The following is a 23,613-nucleotide window of genomic DNA, read 5'->3' on the forward strand; positions in this document are numbered from 1 at the left end:
ACTGTTTGGAGCATCTGCTCTGAACTAAAGTATGCCCACACATTACAAACCTTTTTCAGAACTAATACACGTGCATACATACTGCAGGGATTCATAACATGAAGATTCAAAAGAATACTCGTAAGCCAAGGCCAAAAAATATTTTCCATTTCTACAAAAAACTCAGAGCATTCGGAGGAAAGTAAAATCAGAAACCATTTAAGCCAAATTTAAGGGTAAAAAGCCTGAGCTTCGGAAGATGCATCAAAGGAGAAAGTACAATTCTGAAATTGAAAGAATAATTACCTCTGCGTTTGAGGGTAGCAAGGAAAGAGAACCCGTAGCAATAAAAACAATTACTGACATTTGAAGTAAGGTTGCAAATATTTTACAAGCACACCTGTTAAACAGAATGCAAGGCCGATTTCCAAGTGCATGTCCCACATGTTCTCTTACATACACAGATGAGGTTTGAGAAAAACTAGCCGACATATTATACAGAAAAGGTTCATAGCTCAAGGCCCTCACTTTCAGGATGACCATTTCCCCAGCTGCTTGAATAGGGATGGATGAAATACTGGCTCATGGGAATCCTTTTCCCAGCTCCTTCCAAATCAGTACACCAGCATTCAAGGCAAATCCACAGCAGCCTTAACCTTTGAATTCAACCCAGGCATTTTGTAATCGTACAACAGAACATCAAACAGTACAAAGTAGATAAGACTCTTTCCTTGAGGCATCTCGCCCAAAATCCAGTTTCTGTACGGCCACAGAAAATCAGTCAAGGCAACTGACTGTTGCTGGACAATCCGTTCGCCTTCCTGCCAAAGAGCGGTATGCTAGGAATTGTGCTGGTTGCTCCTCACCTTCTGGATCTTCGACTGGGGGCATGAATTCTACATTCCAGCAAGCACATTTCATGGGTAACAAGTCCTGCCCAGTACCTGTTGACTTATAACCTTGTACCCAAATGTACTTCAACAAGTCCATCTTGGAGACTGATGCTGCGATTCCTGCCTCACTAAAAATACAATCTCGGATTTCAAGCCTCTCAAGGCTAGGGCAACCATCCGCAAGAAGGCTGAGTCCCATATCAGTCTCACCTAATAACCCTAGCAGTGCCCACCTCAGCTTCCGCCCATACTTTCCTATTTGTGCCATTCCACTGTCAGTTAAGAAGCCAGGCCTCAAGTACAATGCAAAACGATGTATCTCAGGACATCCTTGCATTAGAGCCCTGACTCCCTCATCAAGAGGGAACTCTGAGACATCATTGTCTTCATCTAGTAATACTAAACGAAAATCCTTCAATTTTGGACAGTTTTGAGCTATGGTCATGAGTGTGGCATTATTTATATCTGAAACATATGCTGCAATGTATTCAAGGTAATGGCAGTTTGACGCAACAGATATCAGACCCTTTTGAGTGACAAAACCCTGTTGGACATCTTTATCTCCACGTTCCACACGAAGCCTACGAAGATTCTTACAATTATTTGCTATGACTTCAAGGCCCTCATCGCCAATAGCATTAAACACCTGTTACAAGCACTCTCCTTCAGAGTCATAATGCACAGATCTTACATTCTCCAAAAAAAGGAACCAAAAAGGAGGAGAATATTTCCAGCACTAAAACTGAACATTAGGAAAACCCTAAGCAATAATTGGTGCCTGTGATCACTTTAAATTATTACAGGGGCAGTATTAAAAAGAGTGCTCCATGGCATTGTAAATATTTAGTCAGAAAAGGAAAATAGATAAAAATTAAAAAAACACATAGCACTATAAGAAGAAAGTCCATACCAAGATTATAACGTACTAAAGGTTAAATATTGATGGATTTGGACTTTAAAAACGTAAGATCTAGCTTCTTGTAGCCCTGGAATGACTAAGGAATAGAAGTGTTATTCTGGTTGAAAGAAATTGATAGCTACAGAATGGAATCCAGACAGCAGCTATTTGAGATGGCCAAGATGGTACCTCCAAAGTCTCAAGGTTTGAACAGTAGCCCAAAAGGTGGCAATGACCATCCACGCTAAGAAAAGCACACTGCAAATCAATCTTCCTCAAGCCTGATGCAATGGGTTGAATGATTGAGTTCACAGTTTCATCTCCCTCATCAGCACCCATGTAATAAAGACCAACAAGAGAAGTTAAACTTGTTGGCAAACTGATTGCTGTGCATTGCTTCTGATCGCCACCATTAGCAGATCCAACTGAAACTCCTCCTAGCTCCTTCAGAGTGGCCGTTCTACTAAGAAGCTCTGTTAGGTTTTCTAACTCCAGCTCATTCAATTTCAACGACGTCAAAGATTTGCAATTCACTGCCAAGGTTACTAGATCAACCATGCTGATATTTTGCAGTTCTGTTCCAGAAAAATTGAGCACTTCCAGCGATGAGTTGTGTAGAGCAAGTTCATGCAGCCACTTCCCCCCATGATCTTCAATAGGGCTTTCATCCAGAAAAAGAACTCTCAAGGATCTGAAGATGCATACACGAGTACACAAGAGAAGTAAAACATTCAAAGCTCTTCACCAAATAGATGAAACCCATAAATCTATCGATCTTCAGGGAACATGCAAAACTCATCCTCTAAAAGCAAAATAGAGACTGCTAAGTGTATGCCAGAGCAGTCACCCCAAGATAAAATATGACAAACTACTCTGATATTCCACCACCAATGTCATCAAAGAAACCACATGTGTACAAGCATATAAACAAAGGTACCAAAGGAAAAAGTTTCCAAAAAACTGTCCAAAAAGACATAGATCTAAACCAGGCAAAGTAGAAAATAGATCTAATTTCATTTCAGTCTCTCCCAAAGAATTGATCTAAGCAGGCAAAGTAGAAAACATAGCTTAAATGGGCACACACAACTAAAGGTGGATAACAAATTATCGCAAGATCAGCAGGCCACAACTTGATGCAAACTTTCGATATAATCTCACATGCAATTCATAGGAGAAGCTTAGGAACACCTATTCCCGGGTTACCATAGGCAATGAGCCAAGACACACAGAAGCAGGCTGCGAGGCAGCTGGGTTTTCCTTTATAAGCACCTCACGGTTAGCTTATCTCTTGTACATCATTTCATAGAAGGTATATCCTCATAAGACTAGAACATAAGCAAAGACATAATTATTTAAACATTTATTCATATACAAAATCACTTCCTTTCCATGGAATTTACATAATGATGTTTTTTTATAGTGTTTGTGGTGAGAACACCCCCTGAGGCACTTTACCTCCAATTAGGAGGTATATAACTTCATTTTGGACTTGTAGTTAGCCTTTATGTTAGAGGTATATAACTTCATTTTGGACTTGTACATCATAGCTTTCTTGTACTCTCCACAACCGTGTTCTACTCCACTCTCTATCCTCCTCTACCCCAAAACCTTAGAAATTGGTATCAAAGCCTTGCTCCTCTATGAGCTCAAGGTAGTTCTGCTTCAAGAGAAGATCTCCAGCAAACATCTTCCTTTCAAGGAAAAATCTCAACAGGTAAAGACAGGAGCTGGCCCAATGCACAATGAAGTAAGAGTGGAAGTGGCCCTTGGTTGTTGATGTAATCATTCGCCCTGGGTTGGGACAGAAAACAAAAACTAGAGCCGTCAGACTGTTCTATTTAGTGCGCTTCCACAGTTATGTATGCCATCTCAAAGACCTGCTTTGTCACTGCCTCCAACTTACAGACCTTCCAAGTTCCAACATCGACCTCCGTCACAATCTACAAGAGCGTAGCCGCTCTGTTCAATGACCCGACTAAGGTGCCATCCACCCACTGACCAGCCCATAGTCGTCACTGTCAGTGCGCCTTTGCTCCATTCATCACCTGCTCTAGGAGGCCGCACAGCCATACAAGATCTGCTCCGATCAAAACCTGTGCTTCTACAGTTATACATCTTTGAAATCCACTCAATAGTCGTACATCTGCTTCAAACCCATTGACCATCAAACTACTTCAGCCCATGCCTATTTTTGCATTTGTTGCTCCATCATTTAGGTGAAATTTGGGTCTTTTCTGCTATGCTTGCTCATTTGCAAGTATTGAGTTGCTATGGTTGGAGATTACACTAATTTGGATTGAAATTCCCACCTAAATTTTAGAGCTTTTGCATAAGGACTTCTCCATTGCAGGCCTTCGTGCCAGCGGTTGTCATTTGCAGGTATTGGCATCAACTTTGACAACTTGGTAAAAAACTTGGAGCTTTTGCAGATTTGTGGATCATTTGCTGATTTGGGCCATTTTCCATGAATTTGGACTCAATTTGAGTCAGCACTTTGGGCTTTTGCAAAAAATAAAGTCTTGTTGAGAAATTTGCAGGTCTAGTTGCACTTCTGCAAGAATTTGCAGGCTGCTTCTAGTGCATTTGCAGTTTTTTTTTTGGGGGGCGGATTTCAACTTATATTCTTTTAAGATCAATGATGTTCTTAGGGTTCTGGCCCAGGAGAATATGCTGGATGGTACCAACTATTCTCTATGGAGCTTTATAGTGAAAAATGTGGTTGTGACCAAAAGCTTGTGGAGTTATGTCAAACGGGACGACACTCGCCCAGGTGACAAAGTTCAGAATCCACCTCAAGGAGGTGCTGGAAGAGGTGGTGGGCAGCAAGCCCAGATTGTCTAGGCACAACCGAGAGCACCTAATAGCCCCCTACGGATCAACAACGATGGCATGCCAAAGAGCTCGGGCTACTTGTTTGATTGCTCAATGAGATTCCATACGGGCTACCCATCCCTTCGGCCTTTTACGAGATTTAGGATAGCAATGTCATGCCCCTTGTCTCTCAGAAGCCTCAAATTTCAACCTCTCCACTCTGACCTTATACATGACCCGTAGAAGGCTCTCTAGAAGGCAATAGTATATTTGAAAGCATCTTCTTGTCTTGGCAAGTATTGAGTGGGCCAAGGAGAGTCATCAAGGACAAGGTCTTCTTACAAGGAACTCTAAGATGTTTATTCTTGTCTGAGAAGTGGATCTTAGGTGTATCTTCTATTTACCATTCAGCTCAAAGCCAAGTACTCAAGGTAGCAAAGGAGATAGATTGCAGATATTCATCTGCCAAGGCTCCCCTCTTGCCTTTACCTTCATGTAGCTGAGGTGATGAGTCATTTCCTCCACTCACAAACATTGATTACTAGAATCTCTTCCCATCTAAAACAATGAGCAGCTTCTCAACTCTATGCTTGTGGACGACACAGCTATATAAGTATATTCCTAGAGACCTTTCATGAAGCTTTAGAGTAATTTTGTCTGGTAAAGAAAGGAGTCTTGGATTTTAGAAGAACCTTTAGGAGTCCAAATTCTCTTAACACATTAAAATTGACTTTTTTTTGGGGGGACAAAAATTAAACTTTACCAAAATACACATTCAAGAATAAAATCACATGTGAGCCTATTACAAAATCATGTAGAAAAGAAATGAGGGCTTTGGAACAAATACAGAGAGTTAAAATGCCATGTCGAAGGCCTTGTGGTAGTGTATGCAAAAAATAAATGATGGTCCGTCTCTGTCATGAAAGAAGCTCTCGTGGGCATGGCGAGTATGAGAAGCCATGGATCCTGTCTCGAGTGGCTATGAGTGTATAACTAAGAGTGACTGAGAGGTAAAAGTTTGAGGCCCATCTATAGCCCTTGTTTGCATTTGGATCTCCATATTGTAGAGTGAATAGAATATGGCTCACCACAAGAGCTGTGGAGGTGAAGTCTAGAGTGGTGGAGCTCTAATAGAGCAACTTTCTCCTAATGTTCTCCATAATCGAGGCAAACTGTTCCTACATACTTGTCCTTCATCCTAGTGCATGTGCATCATTGATCCGAAATCCAATATATTTGTGCTAGTTGAGGAGGATACTTGTGACTTTTAATAGAAAGTCCTTTTCTCTAGGGAAGGGGGAATTTATAAAGCTGAGGAACAACAAAAAGTGCTGTCCACACAACAAATCTTCCAATAATTTCATGTTCAAAATACCACTAATAAAGAAGTAAAAGCAATGCATGCCCTTAATATAACAAATTTTACAAACTCTCTTGAAGTATTTAGAGACACATTTTGACTAGAACTTCATCATGTTGGAATGTCTTCAATAGGCAGCTTGTTGTTTATCATGAGTGGGAGGCATGGAAGGAAATAGTGAAGCCCATCATCTTTTTGATAAAGCTTATGGATGGTGATGAGCCACACATTAACCCAGAAATGTCCACTCACTAACGAAGTGTACCTCTCTTAAGCGTCTCGAGGAGGATCAAATCTGGGAGGGACTCTCGACTCTCAACCACCATTTTTATCGTGGGGACTCCGTCATCTACTACCATTGATGTTGCCGAATCTGGTGGGGACTCCACCACCGTGCCAAACGCTCTACCAATGGAGGGGAGAATGGCTCTGTATTCCCTTCGGAGCCCTCGGAAGCGGAGCATAATCGGGAATCGGGGAACATGTCGTGTCTCCTCCACTGTAAAGCCGTGGTACCAAGGGAAGAGGTACACCAAATGTGGGCCAAGGAGGATAGGGCTCTGCTCAACAAGTGTCAAGGCAATAGCGAGGGAGCTCAGCTAGATGAGGAAGATGCCTCTTCCATATAGATGGTGACCTCCTGAATGTGGTTGCCCTCTAGTGCCAAGCTCACCTGGATCCACTCTCTCACTTGTCTCCTTGTGGGTGTGAGGCCCATAATTTTGCCCACGACTGCCTTGTCCTGGAGGGACTTTTTACTCTAGAATGCCGAACAAGTCCATGATAAAATTCTCTCTTTTTTCTATATGCTGCTCTTTGTTGTGGAGATGTTGCACTCTTAAGTGCTGGCTTTACATCATCAAAGCACTGCACTTTGACAGACACCCTATCAAGAGCTAATGATTTTGACAATATGGTAGAAGTCGCACAACGAGCTGAACGAAGAGTTAGTGTGACCAAAAGAAAATCCAAAAAGAATAGAAGGAAGGAAACATAAAATGCTGATTCAAACATAGATTCGAATGGAGACTCTCACACAAATAGCGAAAATGAAGATATGGATTCTGAGTCCAATGATGATGATTCAGATGATTCCAATAATGAAGACAAGAAGACAAAACGTAAACAAAAGAAGCAAACGAAGAAATGGAAATCTAAGGAGAGCTTGAAGTCTTAAAAAAAAGTCAAATCCTCTTCATGAGATCTGAGAAGTTAGAGAAAAATATCAAACAGTATGGTATTGTTAGAGGCCGCTTCATTTGAGAAGCCTAAATGTGAGTTTTGTGTTAAAAGAAATCACGAGAGCACCAATTGTTGGTATAATCCAAATTACAGGGGGAGATTTCCTCCTCTATTGCAAAACACTGGGGCAGTGTCATATCTCACGATCATCCTCCTCTCTCGTATCACGATCATCATCACCTCCATGGCCATGATCATCCTCCATACGCTCCATATTAGTAAATGTACTATACATCACTTTGGAACATGGCATTATAGGTATGATATGCCACCACCTATTGTTATCCACCATTGGTTGATAGACAACCTAATTCGAACACAAATACAACCATGTTATTTTGCTTGCATCAAAGGTATCAAATATTAAAAAGTGAGTATTTTTATATATGTGTACAATACTTGTTCACATTATTATGGAGATAAGGGAGATAATGGAGATGATGAACAAGAAGGCAACAACATAATGCTACAAATTTAGATTCGGGTGGATGACATGGGTCAAGGTGTAGATGTATCATGCATGTAGCTTTCTAGAAGGTCTCTTTTTCTTGTATCCAAATTGATCTCAAAAGATTGCCTCTTACAGCTTTTCCTATGTATGCCATTTTGGCAAAGTCTTATCCAGACTCATTCATGATTCATCTATCATCATGATTTATTTATGTCGACTAGTAGTGTTTTGAGTTGTAATTTCAAATCTTATGAATTCTAAGCTCAACAGTGGAGTGTTTTAAGTTCACTACAACTCTTAAGGTTTCTAGAGGTTGGTGGCCTGTTGGCGAGCATGTTCCATAGTAACTATGAGCCCAAAACATTCAGATTTAGAGGTATTGAAAAAATGTTTGAAGAGGAGCAAAGCAGAGGAGTTTGAAGAAAGAAAGAAGCAAAAGAGAGAAAGAGATAAGCGTATAAGAAGGTTTAGATCAAGGTCTCTTACTTCATCAACATTGCCTTGGAGTCTAGTGGACATTGACGATGTCATATCTGAGACCAACGGATTAAATTAAAAGAGAAGCACGTCTAGATGACGAAGTATAATACAAATTACAAGCCAAAGGTCTTATTTGAAAGAACGCAGAACCTAGATAATTCTTTTACACCATCAAAAAGAGTAGAGCTGAATTTTACAACTCTCGTGCTTAAAGACTCAGCCACCTTATGATATCAAACTCTTGGGATCATTGCAATGACTTGGCAAGGATTCAAGAGTAACTTTAGCAGCAATTCTTATCTCCAGAGCAATTCTTACTCAGAAACGGGATAACTTTGGACACCGATAGAGAGAAACAATTCGATCGCTTTTGGATGACTATTCTAAAGGTGGAGACTTTTACGTCCAAGAATATTAAGGAGCAAGCTGGAAAATGCTTGAAAGGAGAGTTCCAAAGTATTTAGGCTGAGTTGAAATGTTTCAATTGTTGAATTAGGGTTCGTCACCTCCCGACCTATGAGCCCCCATATGAGGAGTGCATCGGGGGGGTGGACCATAGAATGATAGGACGGGACATGGGGGTGCCACATGGGCAGCACATGGGCTGCCATGTGGGCAGCAAAGAGAGAGAGAGGAGATCCCTAGCAGAGGAGAGCTACCATGGAGGGCAGATCTGGTAGAGGCTGTCCACAGATGGAAAGGGCAGATCTGGGCAGGTTTCCAGCAAGCAAGGACTGCGTGGATGATAAGGCACTCACATCAGCAAAGGTTCTGGACAATACAGCAGACCGTACGGGCATTTCTGGAGCAATTCCGGAGGCTGGAATGGTGCAGAACAGAGGCAGGAAGAAGGCGCACAGGTTCAACAAGCTTTGGAAGGCCTATGGGCCGTTTGGGACAGGTATATAAGGCTGGAGCTGCCTGGGTCGGTGGCTGGAAGCCACGTGGCCAGGCTGTGAGAGTTTGGGAAGAGAGAGAGAGAGCAAGAGAGAGTGAACTTGAGAGCTGAAAGCTTGAGAGCTGAGTTGCAATAGAAGAGTGTAAAAGAGTACAACTGAAAAGTTAGAGATAAGGTTTTGTCCTAGGCGCAAAACCTTAGTAGTCACTAACCATAGTTAGTGAACTAACTGCGGTTAGGGGGAAAAACCTCTTAAAGAGGGAAAAGTGCCCCTAACTAGCTTATTAAATTACATTGGTCATTGCTGAATTATATCTATAATTCTAACACCCCCCTGCAGTGCCAATGTCATGTACAAGGCTGATCAATCACCAAACGGATATAAGTTCAGGGCACTGCGAAATGCCTCAAACTTTTCACGTGGTAGTGCTTTGGTGAAAATATCTGCAACGTTGTCATGTGTGGACACAAAGATCATACTGATCTCTCCTGTATGCAGCTTCTCTCTGACGTAGTGATAGTGAACCTCAATGTGCTTCGTGCGAGCATGAAACACTGGATTCTTTGCCACTGCAATGGCACTCTGACAATCAGTGAGAATTGGAGAAGGACCCTCCAAAGACAGATGCAGATCAGCAAATAGACGTTGCAGCCATACACATTCAACTGTTGCTGTGAAAGCTGCCCTGTACTCAGCTTCACATGATGAGGTAGCCACTATAGATTGTTTCTTGCTCAGCCAGGAAATGCAAGATTTACCCAAAAAGAAACAATTGCCACTAGTGGACTGCCTAGTGTCATAATCACTAGCCCAATCTAAATCACTGTAGGCATGCATCTGCAAGTCACCCCCCCTGGGAAATAACAAGCCAAAAGACTTCGTGCCCTGTAAATAACGGAAGATGCGCTTTAACTGCCTGTCAATGCATAGTTTTTGGGCTGTGCATGTACCTGCTCACATGAGCACTGCAAACTGAATATCAGGTCTAGTGTTGCAGAGATATATGAGGCATCCAACATCCTGGCTGCAAGATGTGGCATCAACTGATTCTCCTACATCATGCATTGTCAGTTTCAGCCCCGGCTCCATGGGAGTGACTATGGGCTTACAATCATGCATGTTAAATATGTCCAAGAGTTTCTGCACATACTTGGACTGAGACATAACAGTGCCACGTCTCTCTTGAGAGAACTGGATCCCCAAATAAAAGTGAAGCAGCCCCAAATCTGACATGTCAAAGGTGGTCTGCAAATCAGCTTTGAAATCTGCAATTTTATCTTCATTGGACCCTGTGAGCAGTAAGTCATCGACATAAAGAAGGATGACTAAAATTTCCCCCCCATCCATCTTGATGTAGAGGGTGCTCTCAGTAGGACTCTTGTGCAGCCCCTTGCTGGTCAAAAAGGCATGAATCTTGGCATCCATGCACGAGGGGCCTGTTTCAGCCCATACAAAGCTTTGTTTAGCTTGCATACCTGAAGTGCATTTGCTGTAATTTCAAAGCCTGTAGGTTGTTTGACATACATCTCTTCCAGCAACTCTCCATTTAAGAAGGCTGTTTTTATGTCCAACTGATGAACATTCCACTCAAAATGTGCAGCCATTGCAATAACAGATCGGATGGTGGTCATCCGGGATGTAGGAGCAAATGTCTCCTCATAATCTATGCCCTTTTTCTAAGCATAGCCTTTAGCAACCAGCCTTGCCTTGTATCTGTCAATGGAGCCATCTCGCTTCCGTTTGACCTTGAAAACCCATTGTGTGCCAACGGCATGTTTACCTGGTGGCAAGTCTACAACATCCCAAGTCCGATTTTTTTCAATGGACTGCAACTCATCGTGCATGGCATTCATCCAATGCACATTGTCCTTTGCTCCTTCGAATGTTGCAGGCTCTTCCTCATCAAGAAGAGTACCTGCATATGCTGATTCCACTGAATCAGCACCTTCCATGTGCCTTGTTGCACTGCAAGTCCTGCCAGGTAATGGAGCATCAATTTTACTCTCCTTGAGAGTCTGTAACAGCCAGTTTGGGACTGTTTTTGCTGCATGTATGTCTGCAATTTCTTACTGCACTACCTGTTCCGCTGCCTATGGAGGTAGCAAGACATCCTGTGGCTGAACTGAAGCATCCGGAGGTGGCTGTAAATTCTGATTTGCATCAGATATATCAGCAGGGGAACCCAAGGCAATGGGTAGCAACCCCTCAAAAACATCCTCTGAAGAAGAAGGCATATGAAATTCAGCCTGAGTGTGAGCTGAATTTTCTGCAAATATCACATCTCTACTGACAATGATCTTGCGTGTAGCAGGATTGTAGAGACGGTACCCCTTGCTTTCTGCACTGTACCCAACAAATATGCACTTAATTGCCTTATCTGACAACTTGTGTCTAAATTCAACTGGCACATGGGCATATGCAAGGCATCCAAAGACTCGGAAATGATCCACTGAAGGCTTTCTCCCATTCCAGACCTCATAGGGAGTTTTTGTTTTCAAAGCCTTAGTGGGAGCCCGATTTAAAATGTAGTTGGCACACATCAGACCTTCAAGCCAGAATTTGTGAGGCATGTGTTTGCTTTTCAGCATACATCTGTCCATCTCCATAAGAGTTCTATTTTTCCTCTCAGCTTTGCCATTTTGCTGAGGGGTCAACCTCACTGTGAGTTGATGCACAATACCCTTGCCTTTCAGAAAAGCATCAAAATCTGCACACAAGTATTCCCCACCTCTATCTGTGCGCAATGTCTGTATCTTGAGTCCGGTTTCATTTTCAACCATGGCTGAAAAATGTTTAAACACCATGAACACTTCTGATTTTTTGCACTTCAGCCCAAAGACCCAAGTGAAATTGGAGTAATCATCAATAAAGGTAACAAAGTAGAGATGACCACCCAATGATGGAGTCCTCATGGGACCACAGACATCACTGTGTATAAGCTGTAATTTGCGGACAGCTTTAACTGAACCATCCTTTTTGAAGGGGAATCTATGCATCTTGCCTGAAAGGCACCCTTCACAGGCATGTGGAGGAGGTATCTCAAGAGGTGGCAATGCATCAACCATAGAGTGCTTCTGAAGTGTCATCAAGCTGTTATAATGCATGTGGCTATATCGGGCATGCCATAATTCTGCATTCTGCATGGCAGCAGTAGGGGTAGAAACTGCAAGAGCATGGGCTGCTCTTTTCTCAAAAAGATCAAGCTGAAAAAGCCCACGCAGCAAAGTACAAGATAATCTTAAGGCATAATCATTTTCCCTGTCTCGGACAGCACATTTGTCATCCTCAAAGATGACCTAAAATCCAGCTCTGTTAAGAGTGGACACTGAAATCCGTAGAAGAGTCATAACTGCAAGTCAAAAATGCATATGTGTATCATCATTACAAGTGGCTGTACTATCCCGAGCATCTGGAGCAGCCAGCCTAGAATCGGAAATGCAATATAAAAAGGCATAATCCTATCCAACAAAGTTGGCTGTAGCATCCCCACTGTCAGAGGCATGTGGAGCTGAATCTGAAACAGCCATACCGGAGCTGTTTTTCTTCTCTTTTGCAAGCCTTTTCCTGCATTCTGCAATGTGATGACCTGGCTTTTTGCAGTAATGACAAAAACCCTTCTTCTTGGGCTTACTTGCATCATTTTTAGCCTTTTGTGAAGGCTGTCCTGACCCACTGGAAGGCTGATTTACTGATGTCTTTGCCTGTCCCTTTGTTTTTGACTTAAACTTTGAGAGCATAGCTTGTTCACCTGCACGTGAAGCCAAGTTTTTCCTGGTATGCTCTTCCTGAAGCAGAAGTCCTCTCAACTCATGAAAAGTGAGAGGATTTGCACCCCCCCTCAATGATAAGTTCAGCCAGGTATGAAAGCTGAGATAAGACTCAGGAAGAGAATTCAGAGTGGTAGTAATCATCTCTGAATTAGGAATAATCTCATCTATGTTCAATAATTGCTCTCTGAGATCCTGTAGCTTTGTGAGGTGGACTGACATGGAGTCACCCTCTTCCATATGTGTATTACTTTACTCTCTTTTCAAGAAAGATACCCTTGCATCATTCCGGGCCGCATACATGCTTTCTAAGATATCCCATGCTGCCTTCCAGGTCTTACACGACCGGATATGCGGAATGATAAATCTTTTCACTGAAAGAGAGATGCATGACAAAGCTAAGGCATCCCGTGAATCCCATCTCTTCTGCTCTGGAGTAGTGGCTATAGCTGCACCACCAACTTGTTCTGCAGCTGCACCCTATGCACGACCTCTTCCACCTCCTTGCTGAGGAGGGGTATTAGGTGCCATACCTGCTGATCGGATCTCACCCCCATTCACATAATCCCATAAATTGCGAGAAATCAGAATATTTCGTACCATAAAACTCCAAAGGGAGTAGTTGGTACCATCCAACTTGTCTTCCTGTGAAAGACCGCCGAACTGGAAGTCATTCTGATTTTGCTGGGCCATATCTGAGAAAGAGATTTAAGCAGATACAAAACTGAATTCCCTTACTGGGAATGAAATGCACAACTCCCAAAAAACACAGCCAAGCACTGGCTGTAAATGCAACTCAGATTTCTGCACTTGCACTGTCGGAAATCTGTCCAAGCATCAAAAACTCTCAGAATCTGCCAAAAGTGCTGCAAAACACTTCAAGAAAGGCAGTATGAACTGAAATCTCCAAAAATTGCTCTCCCAACACAAAAGCCCCAAAATAGGCCCGAAATTGCAACCGGAAAGGGGCAAATTGATCAAAAGCCCCAAATTTCGAGCTTGAAATTGCAACCAGAAAGGGGCAAAAGCTCAGAAAGCCCCAAATTTTGCAATTTCAGCAGAAAGCCCCAAATTTCAGACCAAATCTGCAGATATGTCTGCAATGTTTGCTCCAAGTGCAACTCCGAATTTCTTCAACAGCTGCAAATTGATTGCAATGTCTGCAACAAATAGGATGCCCCAAATGTACTCCAAAAAACTGAGCCAAACAATGGCTGTCCGCAAAATGTGCCTGCCAAAGATCACCTGCAGATGAAGGAAACCTGCACAATAAACCCTGTACGAAATCCATACACCTGCAATACAACTGTAGGGAATGGTTGATGCAGGTGTGCAGTACGGAAGTACGGCACAGACAGGTACAGCTGGATGGCGAGTATGCACGGCGACGAGATTGCAAGTACGGAAGCAGGTACGGCAAGTACGGAAGCAAGTACGCGCAAGTGCGTACGGCGAACTCAGACTGTACGGCGACGATGGTGCAATACTTGCTGTACAGCGCTGCACTGACGCTGATGCAAGACGGTACGACAGGTACGAATGGCGATGACGCATGTACATGCAGGGTACGGAATCCGTACAGTTGTACGGACTGTACGGACAATCGTTTTTCTTGCTTCGAGTTGTACGGACGGGATGTAGCAGCAGGAGCGGCAGTAGGAGCGTGGGCTGTAGGCTGGAGCTGAACGAGGAAGGAGTAGGGAGCATGATCAACCTGCTCTGATACCAAATGTGAGAGTTTGGGGAGAGAGAGAGAGAGCAAGAGAGAGTGAACTTGAGAGCTGAAAGCTTGAGAGCTGAGTTGCAATAGAAGAGTGTAAAAGAGTACAACTAAAAAGTTAGAGAGAAGGTTTTGTCCTAGTGACAAAACCTTAGTAGTCACTAACCATAGTTAGTGAACTAACTGCGGTTAGGGGGAAAAACCTCTTAAAGAGGGAAAAGTGCCCCTAACTAGCTTATTAAATTACATTGGTCACTGCTGAATTATATCTATAATTCTAACACAGGCAGGGCAAGCCAAAGCCAGGAAAGGAGCCCTGAGGGGCTACTTATAGCCCTCCCCCTCCAGTTGGCTGGTAGGGGCAGGAAAAGTCGGCCAGTTGGGTCGGTTTTTTGGCAGGAGCTGCAGCCCTATAAAAGGGGTCCCTAAGGGCCTCATTCAGCCTCTGAAAAGCAGGAAGGAGCAGCAATAGCAGCAGCAGTTGGGCCTTATCAGGAGGTGAGTTGGGCTAAATACCTGCAGACTTAGCTCAGCAAGAGTTGCCCACCGAGGCTGGCTTTCCGGACAGCAAGGTGGAAGGAATATTTGGCATAGTTACCAGGGAACGCCGTTCCCCCTTCATGGAACAGGAGAACGTCGTTCTAGAGAGAGGCACATTCCAGGACGTGTGTGGAACAACTGAGAAAGAGGGAACACCAGGGAACGTTTCTGGGACGCGTTCTTCTGGTAACAGGAACGTTTCTGCCCTTTTAAAATCATTTTTAAATAAATTTTGAAGTTTTTTGTTTACAGAACTGGTCCTCTCATATATTAGGGATACCATTTGGTTATCCACATACTCGAAGCATAGCTAAAGAGACATTCCAAAGCTTAAAGCTCAAAAATATTCAATGGATTTTTCTCTTATGAAAGGTAGGGAGTTGAATACCTAGAATGAAAAGATGGAGAACATGGATTCGGTTGATCTTGGAGAAGTTGGTGCATTTACTAGGTTGGAAACGGGACAGGAGGGGAAGCTGATCAAGCTTACCTAGAGATATAACTCATTCAGCAAATCAATTAAGGGTGGACAAGGAGTGTTAAGTGAGGATCATAAGGTCTTGCAGGATATCTAACTATTTTTCAATTTTGCTATCCATTTCTCCCTTTGGAGCTTCAACTCATTTCCCCTCATGCTTACATACTCCTAGGTCAAGAGTAGACCGCCTTCTATGGATTCTAGTATAGTTTTATGCCATATGATGATGTGTCATATGACGTGGTGTTCCTGTTCCTGCCGTTCCCCCGTTCCCCCTTCCTAAAACGTTCCCTGGGAACTATTATCTTTGGAGAAAGAGTCTACATAAGCCCAATGGAGCATGCGGGCTCAGAGATCTAGAGGTGCCAGGCATATAGTAGAAGAACATTTTTGTATTGTGCCCAATTTGTGGACGGGCAAAAATAGTTGCTTCTATATTTGGCTCAGATGCACTGTCTATTCTCACACATGAATGGAAACACTTCCGTGTGTAATTCTTGGGCTCATCTATCAGTCTTCCATTGTGGGATACCCTTTAGTGGGATTTCATTTTTCTAACATGGTATCAAAGCCTTGATGGAAGTCTAGGGACGCTGAGCTTGAAGGCCCTGACCTTGCTGAAGGACGACCTTGAATCATTGTTCGGAGGAAGTAGCTTCAATGTCTGGATTGTACCTAGGTGGGAGGCTCAGGTTCAAACAGGCATCTTAAGGATTGTACCCACATGGGAGGCTCAGGTTCAGGCACGTGTACGACACTCTAAACTCTTTACCTCTTATGTTCATTATCATGGCCAACAAATATCAAATCCCAAATTTTAGTGAGACAAGCAAGCTCAACAGGAACAATTACCCACTGTAGAAAATAAGGGTTCGGAGCCACTTGGTGTTGAGGGAGTCGTGGAGGATTGCATGGGGACAGAGCTGCCTCAAGCCACCACATCGACGATAGAAACAGTGCCGACACCAACAAATCCTCTTTTAGTGAGGTCATGGTAGATCTGAGATGCAAAGGCCTTGGCTATCATTGTGGGTACGACGACGGATATGGTGCTTCCTCACATACAGATGGCGGACTCTTCATTTGAGGCCTGGACAACATTGAGGGATATGTATGAGCTCAACTTGGACCTTGAGATAGAGCTATATGGCATGAGGATGGATGAAGGGGATTCGTATAAGAACACATCACCAAGATGAACATGGTGCAGGATCAGCTGATGGCGGTTGGTCAAAGGACAAGCTCGACCAGGATGGCAAGGCTGTTGCAAGAGATGCTCCCCCAAAGCTATAGTAGTTTTAAGACTGCAATGATTACAGGACAGAGGGGATAGTTGGAACTTGGAGAATAATGGCACTTGGAATGCGCAAGTTAGAAGGCAGGTTCGAGATTGAAGGTGGTTGTGCCATCAAGTTCAAACTGTTCCAGAGGGCTAGGACACGGGAGATATTGGAGCATCTTCATCGACGAATTTGGGTCGGGCCAACGTGGGTCGGTGAAAGAGAGTGTTGGATTAGGGTTGGTCACCTCCCCACCTGTGAGCCCCCATATGAGGAGTGCATCGGGGGCATGGACCATAGAATGATAGGATGGGACATGGGGCTGCCACATGGGCACACAGAGAGAGAGAGAGAGAGAGAGAGAGAGAGAGGAGATCCTTGGCAAAGGAGAGCCACCATGGAGGGCAGATCTAGTAGAGGCTGTCCACAGATGGAAAGGGCAGATCTGGGCAAGGTTTCCAGCAAGCATTGATAGATAAGCTGAGGAATTACACGTGGAAGATTCATAGATAAGCCGAGGAAGATTGATAGATAAGCCGAGGAATTACACGTGGAAGACTAATAGATAAGCCGAAGAACAAGAATCCCTTGGGGATGAATATTCTCAAGAAGAGTCACAAGAATCTCAAGAACAAGAATCCCTTGGGGATGGAGCAAATTCAGAAACAACCACCTTTTGGGCAACAGGTTTTCGGACAACAAGCTTTCGGACAACAAGCTTTTGGACTGCAAGCTTATGGGCAGCAAGTCTTTGGACAGCAGGATCAGGAAGAAAATCATGTTCAGCCTGAACAGGACGAAGAAGACGAGGGAGATGCCATGCTGAGAGCACAGTTGGCAAGCACAATGGATATGTTTACTCAGCTCACTCAGAACCCTGTATTCGGAACTCCTTAATCCTCCAAAGAAGGATAAGAAGAAAAAGAAGAAAGCACATAGTCAGCAGTCTAGTGCTGAGCCACGTAATGGACAGCCAAACATTATGCCACAGGAGGCATGGGAAATCCTATGGGAATGTTTTGGATGCCACCTATGGGACCCGGACCTCTGAAGGAAATGGAAAACGGCATAGAGCATGGGTAATATGATGCAGCTACCATTTTTGCAGCCACCAATCTATGACAATTTGGCCCCGAGAGGCAAAGCAAAGGAGTTCAAAGAAGGAGGTTCGGGTGTAAAGTTTGAAACGTTTAATGGGATGCAGGATAGGTTGAAGGCTCTGACCTTCCTGCAGCAATTTGACGCTGCTTATCAGCAATTTGATGCTGCTTATTTAGGAGGGAACTTCACTGAAGTTTCCAAGATCAGAAAGGCCGCCACCTTCTTAAAGGCTACATTTTGCAGTGGTGGACTAATTTGCTCTTGTAGGGGATACTTGGGTTGGATTTAAGCAAGTATTTGCAGCCTCGTGGCTGACTACCACTATCACGAGGGCATGAAATTCTAAGTACTTTAATGTACTACAAGACCGTGACAACTTTGGTTTTAAAAGTCCAAGCGTGGGCTTAATAATGTGTAATTAAACGCGACATGGTGCCTAGTACATAAGCGTAATTAATCCCTAGACCCAAAGGCATTCCAAGGAATTAAAAGAGTGGTTGTTGGGAAATGATGACGTGGCATTTTTAATGGACCCCCTAGAGGGCCATGTACCTTCATGGGCCCCCTAGAGTTCCAAGTGGCTCTAGTGCCTTCTACATGCTCCTTTGCCATTCCTGGACCTTCCTGGGCCTTCTAAACTTCATATGTGTGGTTTTCTCTCTCATCTTCTCCCTTTGTTGAGATTTTGGACTGGTTTTTCAGCCTCCTTCAACTGAATTCCATTTTTCTTCATAACTCCTCACCCATTTGAATTCCTCGACTCCCGTTTGGCCCAATGGCTTCCCCTCTGCCTCCCCTTCGCAGTGATATGCTTTTCCCTCCGTGTGTTTGGTAGAACGGGCAAAGCTGAGCACTTCTTTTGCTGGTCGAATTTGCAAAAGTGGCTTTTTCTGGACCTTTTTGCTTCTACAGCCTCTTGGGCCTCTCCTCTTGCAAAGCTACAACTTTCTGTTGGATTTCTAGTGGTCCCACGTGCTGGTTGACTGGTTTTTCTCAGTTTTGGAGGACTTTTGGGCGATGAAACTTCTCCAAAACCTTCTCAATGCATTCCTCTCTGAAGCACGCTTCTTTTGAGCCCAAGAACTCCCACTTCTTCGCGACAGAAGTGCTTCTTTTCGCATTTTTCAGTGGAATTCTTGCTGGTCGTCTCTTGTAAATGCTCTTTCTTCATGCCTTTGCACTCCTCTTTGGCTGAGAATGCAATTGGGCATTGGCTACTATGTCCTCTTGGCAATTGAGGACTTGGTTCGAGTTTTCAGGGCTTGGTGAGTTGTGATTTTGCTGCTGCAATTTCTTTTTGCCATAAGCTATTCGTGGGCCTCGTGTGCTGCCTCTTTCTTGGTTCCCAAGTGCCCAGGCAGTGCTACATGAGTCATTCTTTGGTTGAGTACTTTGCTGATTTTATTTTGGAGCTTTGAAAAGCTTTGCGAATGCCATTTGGAAACCACTCAAAGAGAGTGCAGCTGAGTGACGTGTGATTGCATTTGGACAGCCAATGGAATTGCGCTCGGAAAAGAGAATGCCTTTGGATTGAGCCTATGGGTTAAGTGCACTTATGTGATGGTGTTTTATGCTAAAAGCCTTGCGAAGGCTCGATGAATTGGAGCTGCGTGCTCAGTTGCAGGAAAGGTCTCCTAGATGCAACTTGTAATCATTTCACTGTGAAATATAAAGAAATACCGAAAGGGGCGCCACGGTGTTTGGGGCCAATCGGGTGCACTTGTCTATGTTTCTAGCCTCCATCCCTTTTTCAGTGGTTTTGTTTGTGAACAAATGGGTAAATGCCAAACGGTGATCATGCAATGGTTAAAGGTTGTGATATATGCTTTGTGAGCTGTAAATAAGTGATGAAGTGATTAAAGGTTTAGTTCCACTACCCTCTAAGTGATTAGAGGCCGGTTTCAACCACTTTTCAGGTGGAGGTGATGACTGCATGGCACAAACTCGACACTGAGAATTGTGTCGATTTGGAGGCTTATAACAGGAAGTTTTGGGCAGCTTTATCGCATGTTAGTTCCTACAGGTTTGTAACCATTGTCGGAACAAAAAGAGAAGTACAAAAGCTAGAGGAGATCCGAGACTATTGTACAAAGACAAGGGTGTCAAACATGCTCTAGTTCATTGAAAATGCCAATAAGGCATATTCCCTTATGCAAGGGAGGAGCACAGGGTTCAAAGGATGCAAAACCGAGAAGAGTGGCAAGCCTTTTAAGGCTTCTTTTTTTGCAGGCCAGCGACGTAAGATGAGCCAGCCTAAGTTCAAGAGGCTGACTTTTGAGGAAAAGGGAGACCTAATGAGGCAAAATAAATGTTTTTACTGTAGGGAGGAAGGCCATCAATCTTGGGAATGCCCAAATAAGAAAAGGAAACAGCCTACTGAAGAAAAGGAGGAGCAGAAGAGCGAATAGAAGGGTAAGAAATCAAAACAAAGTGCGGGACTTATGCCTGATGTGATTGGCGGGGGGCAGAATGATGATAAGTCAGAGTTATGCAGAGCTTGGGGCAAAGTATTTGACCAAACTTATTTAACCTTCTTTCACACTAGAGCCCGAGCCAATTTTATATCGCCAAAACTAGCAGGTAAGTTGGGAATTTGTCTCGAGGGGCGGTTTCTATATCTAGCTGGATCATTGTCTATGTACTAGTCTGCACATCTATGTGAAGCACATAAGTTAAAGAAGTTTGTGATTCCACTCCCCACACACACTGTGTGAGCTCCTAGGCTATTCTATCAATCTTCCGCTGTGCGTACCCTCTTGTTGGTCGATTTCTAACAATAACCCCTCCATCCAAACACTGAATCTTACACCATTTGCTTCGATGTGTTTGCCTCGCAATCCACTATCATCCAATATAAAAGTTGCTACTTGTTTACGCCCTCTAAGATGAGATATGAAGCCTACTACCAGGACATCTTGAACAAGATTTAGCATACCTTCCTCATCCATATTCCATTTTGACTCGAATATGTCCAATAGCATCGATGCAATTTATGAAAAAATAAGAGTAAAGCGATTTGATGATCACACAAGAATATGATGAGCATAGAAAGAAAGAAAAGGTCCCCAAGACGTTACTCATATGCTTATATATCATCAATCTTAATAATGAAAAAACAAATGTGGAGACAGTACAAGAACACACAAAGAGCACAAAGAGTTGAATGAGAAGAGCGAATTAAAAACATCTAAAAATATTCTTTGCCACTGACGAGTGAAGGATAGAACACATGATGGGCAGACTAAGAGTAGCCTTTGCACAACACATGTGCCCTTGGACAAACATCACTACTTTAGATATCTATGTTTGAATACATTGTGATTCTTCTTTTAATTTTAGTTTTCTTGAGCAAGCCTCACACCTGAATTTGGCCATAAACTATCCTTACAGGGCAGCTGACTGAGAATTGAAGAGAGAGAAATCTTCCCCTCCCCCACACGTCATAAACTGAACTTCCAGGTGGTTCACGCCGTTGGACAACAACGATAGGCGAATAAAGCAAGGAGAGCAGACAACGCATGAACACGCGTGGTGAATTTGCGGCCTAGAAGAAAGGCGTCCTATTCCAAAGTGAAAGCAGATTGCAGTCAATAAGCAGATGGTACCCAAAGATGAGGGTCAATTATTACATTTGGCCACTCGCGTTATTCTACCTGCAAGATGAGAGAGAGAGATTGAAAAGGGCTAAGAAAACTATACCTGCAAGATCGAGAAATAGCCTCAAGACCAGTGGTAGAAAAGTCTGAACATTTGTCAAGCTTCAGAACCTGCAGCATATGGCCCCGCTCTTTGGCAAGAGTAAACAGGTCCTCGTCAGTAACTATCATCCGCCTCAGATGGATGGACTTCAAGCACGGGCAGTTCACCGCGATTTCCGAGACCCAAGGCTTTGCATAACCGCCCCAGTCGTCCGGTATGAGCTTAAACATCGCAGCTCTGGGCTTGCCCTTCAATTTCACAGCTTCCAGCGCTTTGAAGCGCTTGGATAGAGTGGAAGGCTGTGTGGCATAGCAGCAGGCGATGGTGACCTCCTTGCGAGTCCAACTATCGACGCTGTACCACTTCTTGCAAACGCGGGAGATGGAGCTACGGTCGGAGGGGTCGTCGATGTAAGCGAAGACGCTCTCGAGGGCGGAATCGGGAATGTTATCGCCGGACATGAGGTCACGGTGACCCATGGCGGGGGGGGGACGGGGCATTGTGTTAGTGGGAGAGGGAGAGGGAGAGGGAGAGGCAGAGAGAGCAGATGCCCTTCTACCTCCGCCTCATGTTTCTTTGAGGCGCACATTTGTTCACCCTCTTTTTATACCATCCTTCCCATTAATTATTGCTTCCAACAGCAAGATGACTCTCATCACCTAAGAAGAAAAAAAACAGTATGAATTACATTCAATAGGCCGGCCTTCACAGATGGGATATCTATGTTGTATAAATGAGTGAATGGTCTGTCCAAAAAATAAAGTTTGTGCCGTGTATGTAGTGATCTTGTGGTTTATTTGTCCAAACATGATCTATAGTTGAACCGTGTATTGTAGTTGGTTGTTGGATTAATTGTGTCATGTTCCACTTGGGCATGAATGTGGAGAGTTCTTTTGTTCTATTGTTTGAATTGCGGTAGTTGATGTTGAAGTCTCCGATAATTGTTGTTTTTGTCGATGTTTGTACATCGGTTAGTAGTGTATGAAGGAAGGAGTTAAGTGTTGTGGTTGATGTTGAAGGGGGATTGTATATATTTATGATAGCAATTTCTTCATTTGCATCAAGAGCTAGTTTGACAATGTGGTATGGTAGGAACAAAGTGCATAGCTCTCTATAGTGGTTCTCAGGATCACCATTTGCGCTGTAGTTGTTGAAGCATATAACTCTTTCTTTCTTGCATTTTTTTGGGATCGTTTGCTGAGAGGATATATTGTCTAGCAAAGCTTGCTAGGCAAATGTGGTGTAGATTCATGGGGTGCTTCAAATATTTAGTAATGATATCGTCGAAGAAAATATTTGTACTATTTGGGTCTAGTTGCTCTAGTTGTTGTCGTCCCTTCAATAGCAACGTACGTTTTTCCAGTGGACTTGTGTTGATGTATTGGAAGCATCTAGATGATGTTGAAAGAGGCAAATAAAGACAAGTATACAGCTTGTTGGGAGCTTATGTGTTGAGTATTTAAAAGTGCATTGCCTATTCGCCTGATATGTTCATTGGATTGAGCATTTTCGGCCATACTTTGTGACAAAGCTGCTTTAACTGCTCTTGTAGTCTCTTTATATATTTTTGTCATGTACGATGTGCAATATGCAGTAGCCCCATGTGGATCTAGTATAGATTGCACATCGGTGTTTGCTCCCCATAAATTAGACAACATTGGATTGAAGTTATTTGTATATATGTCTTTGGGATCTCTTCTCAAGAATATTGTGGGTTGTGAAATAGAAGAACGTAGACTTTGAATGTATTCGTGTTGTGATAGTTTTATAGCTGTCGAGAAAGAAGTATAGTCTAGTGACAATGTTGCATCTTCTAGTAGCAATGACTTGATTGTCTTCATGTTTTTCTGTAGAGTCTTATTATTTGAATCAAGCTATAATGGAATTAGAATCTTTGTTGTACTCATTGGAGGTCTCGGAAAACCAAATCTGCATTGCTTTTGTCTTTTGTAGCAAGCTTTTATGATGTTTGTGTATTTGAATATCTTTATGTGCAAATGGAAACAAAGATATGT

General features: G+C 43.3%; 1 protein-coding gene across 1 annotated transcript; it reads right to left on the reverse strand.

The window, feature by feature from the left end:
• Positions 1-320: 320 nt before the first annotated feature.
• On the reverse strand, positions 321-22,158 carry LOC147894824 (coronatine-insensitive protein homolog 1a-like). Its single transcript, XM_087384782.1, has 3 exons — positions 21,599-22,158; positions 1,960-2,461; positions 321-1,518 (listed from the first exon to the last, which is right to left on the reverse strand). Exons 1-3 carry the CDS (start codon positions 22,096-22,098, stop codon positions 757-759), a joined length of 1,764 nt encoding a protein of 587 aa, XP_087240908.1. The 5' UTR covers positions 22,099-22,158; the 3' UTR covers positions 321-756.
• Positions 22,159-23,613: the final 1,455 nt, after the last annotated feature.

This window comes from Dipteris shenzhenensis, chromosome 14, assembly GCF_047967505.1.
Source record: "Dipteris shenzhenensis isolate YYH24624 ecotype China chromosome 14, Dip_SZ_1.0, whole genome shotgun sequence".
Lineage (NCBI taxonomy): Eukaryota > Viridiplantae > Streptophyta > Polypodiopsida > Gleicheniales > Dipteridaceae > Dipteris > Dipteris shenzhenensis.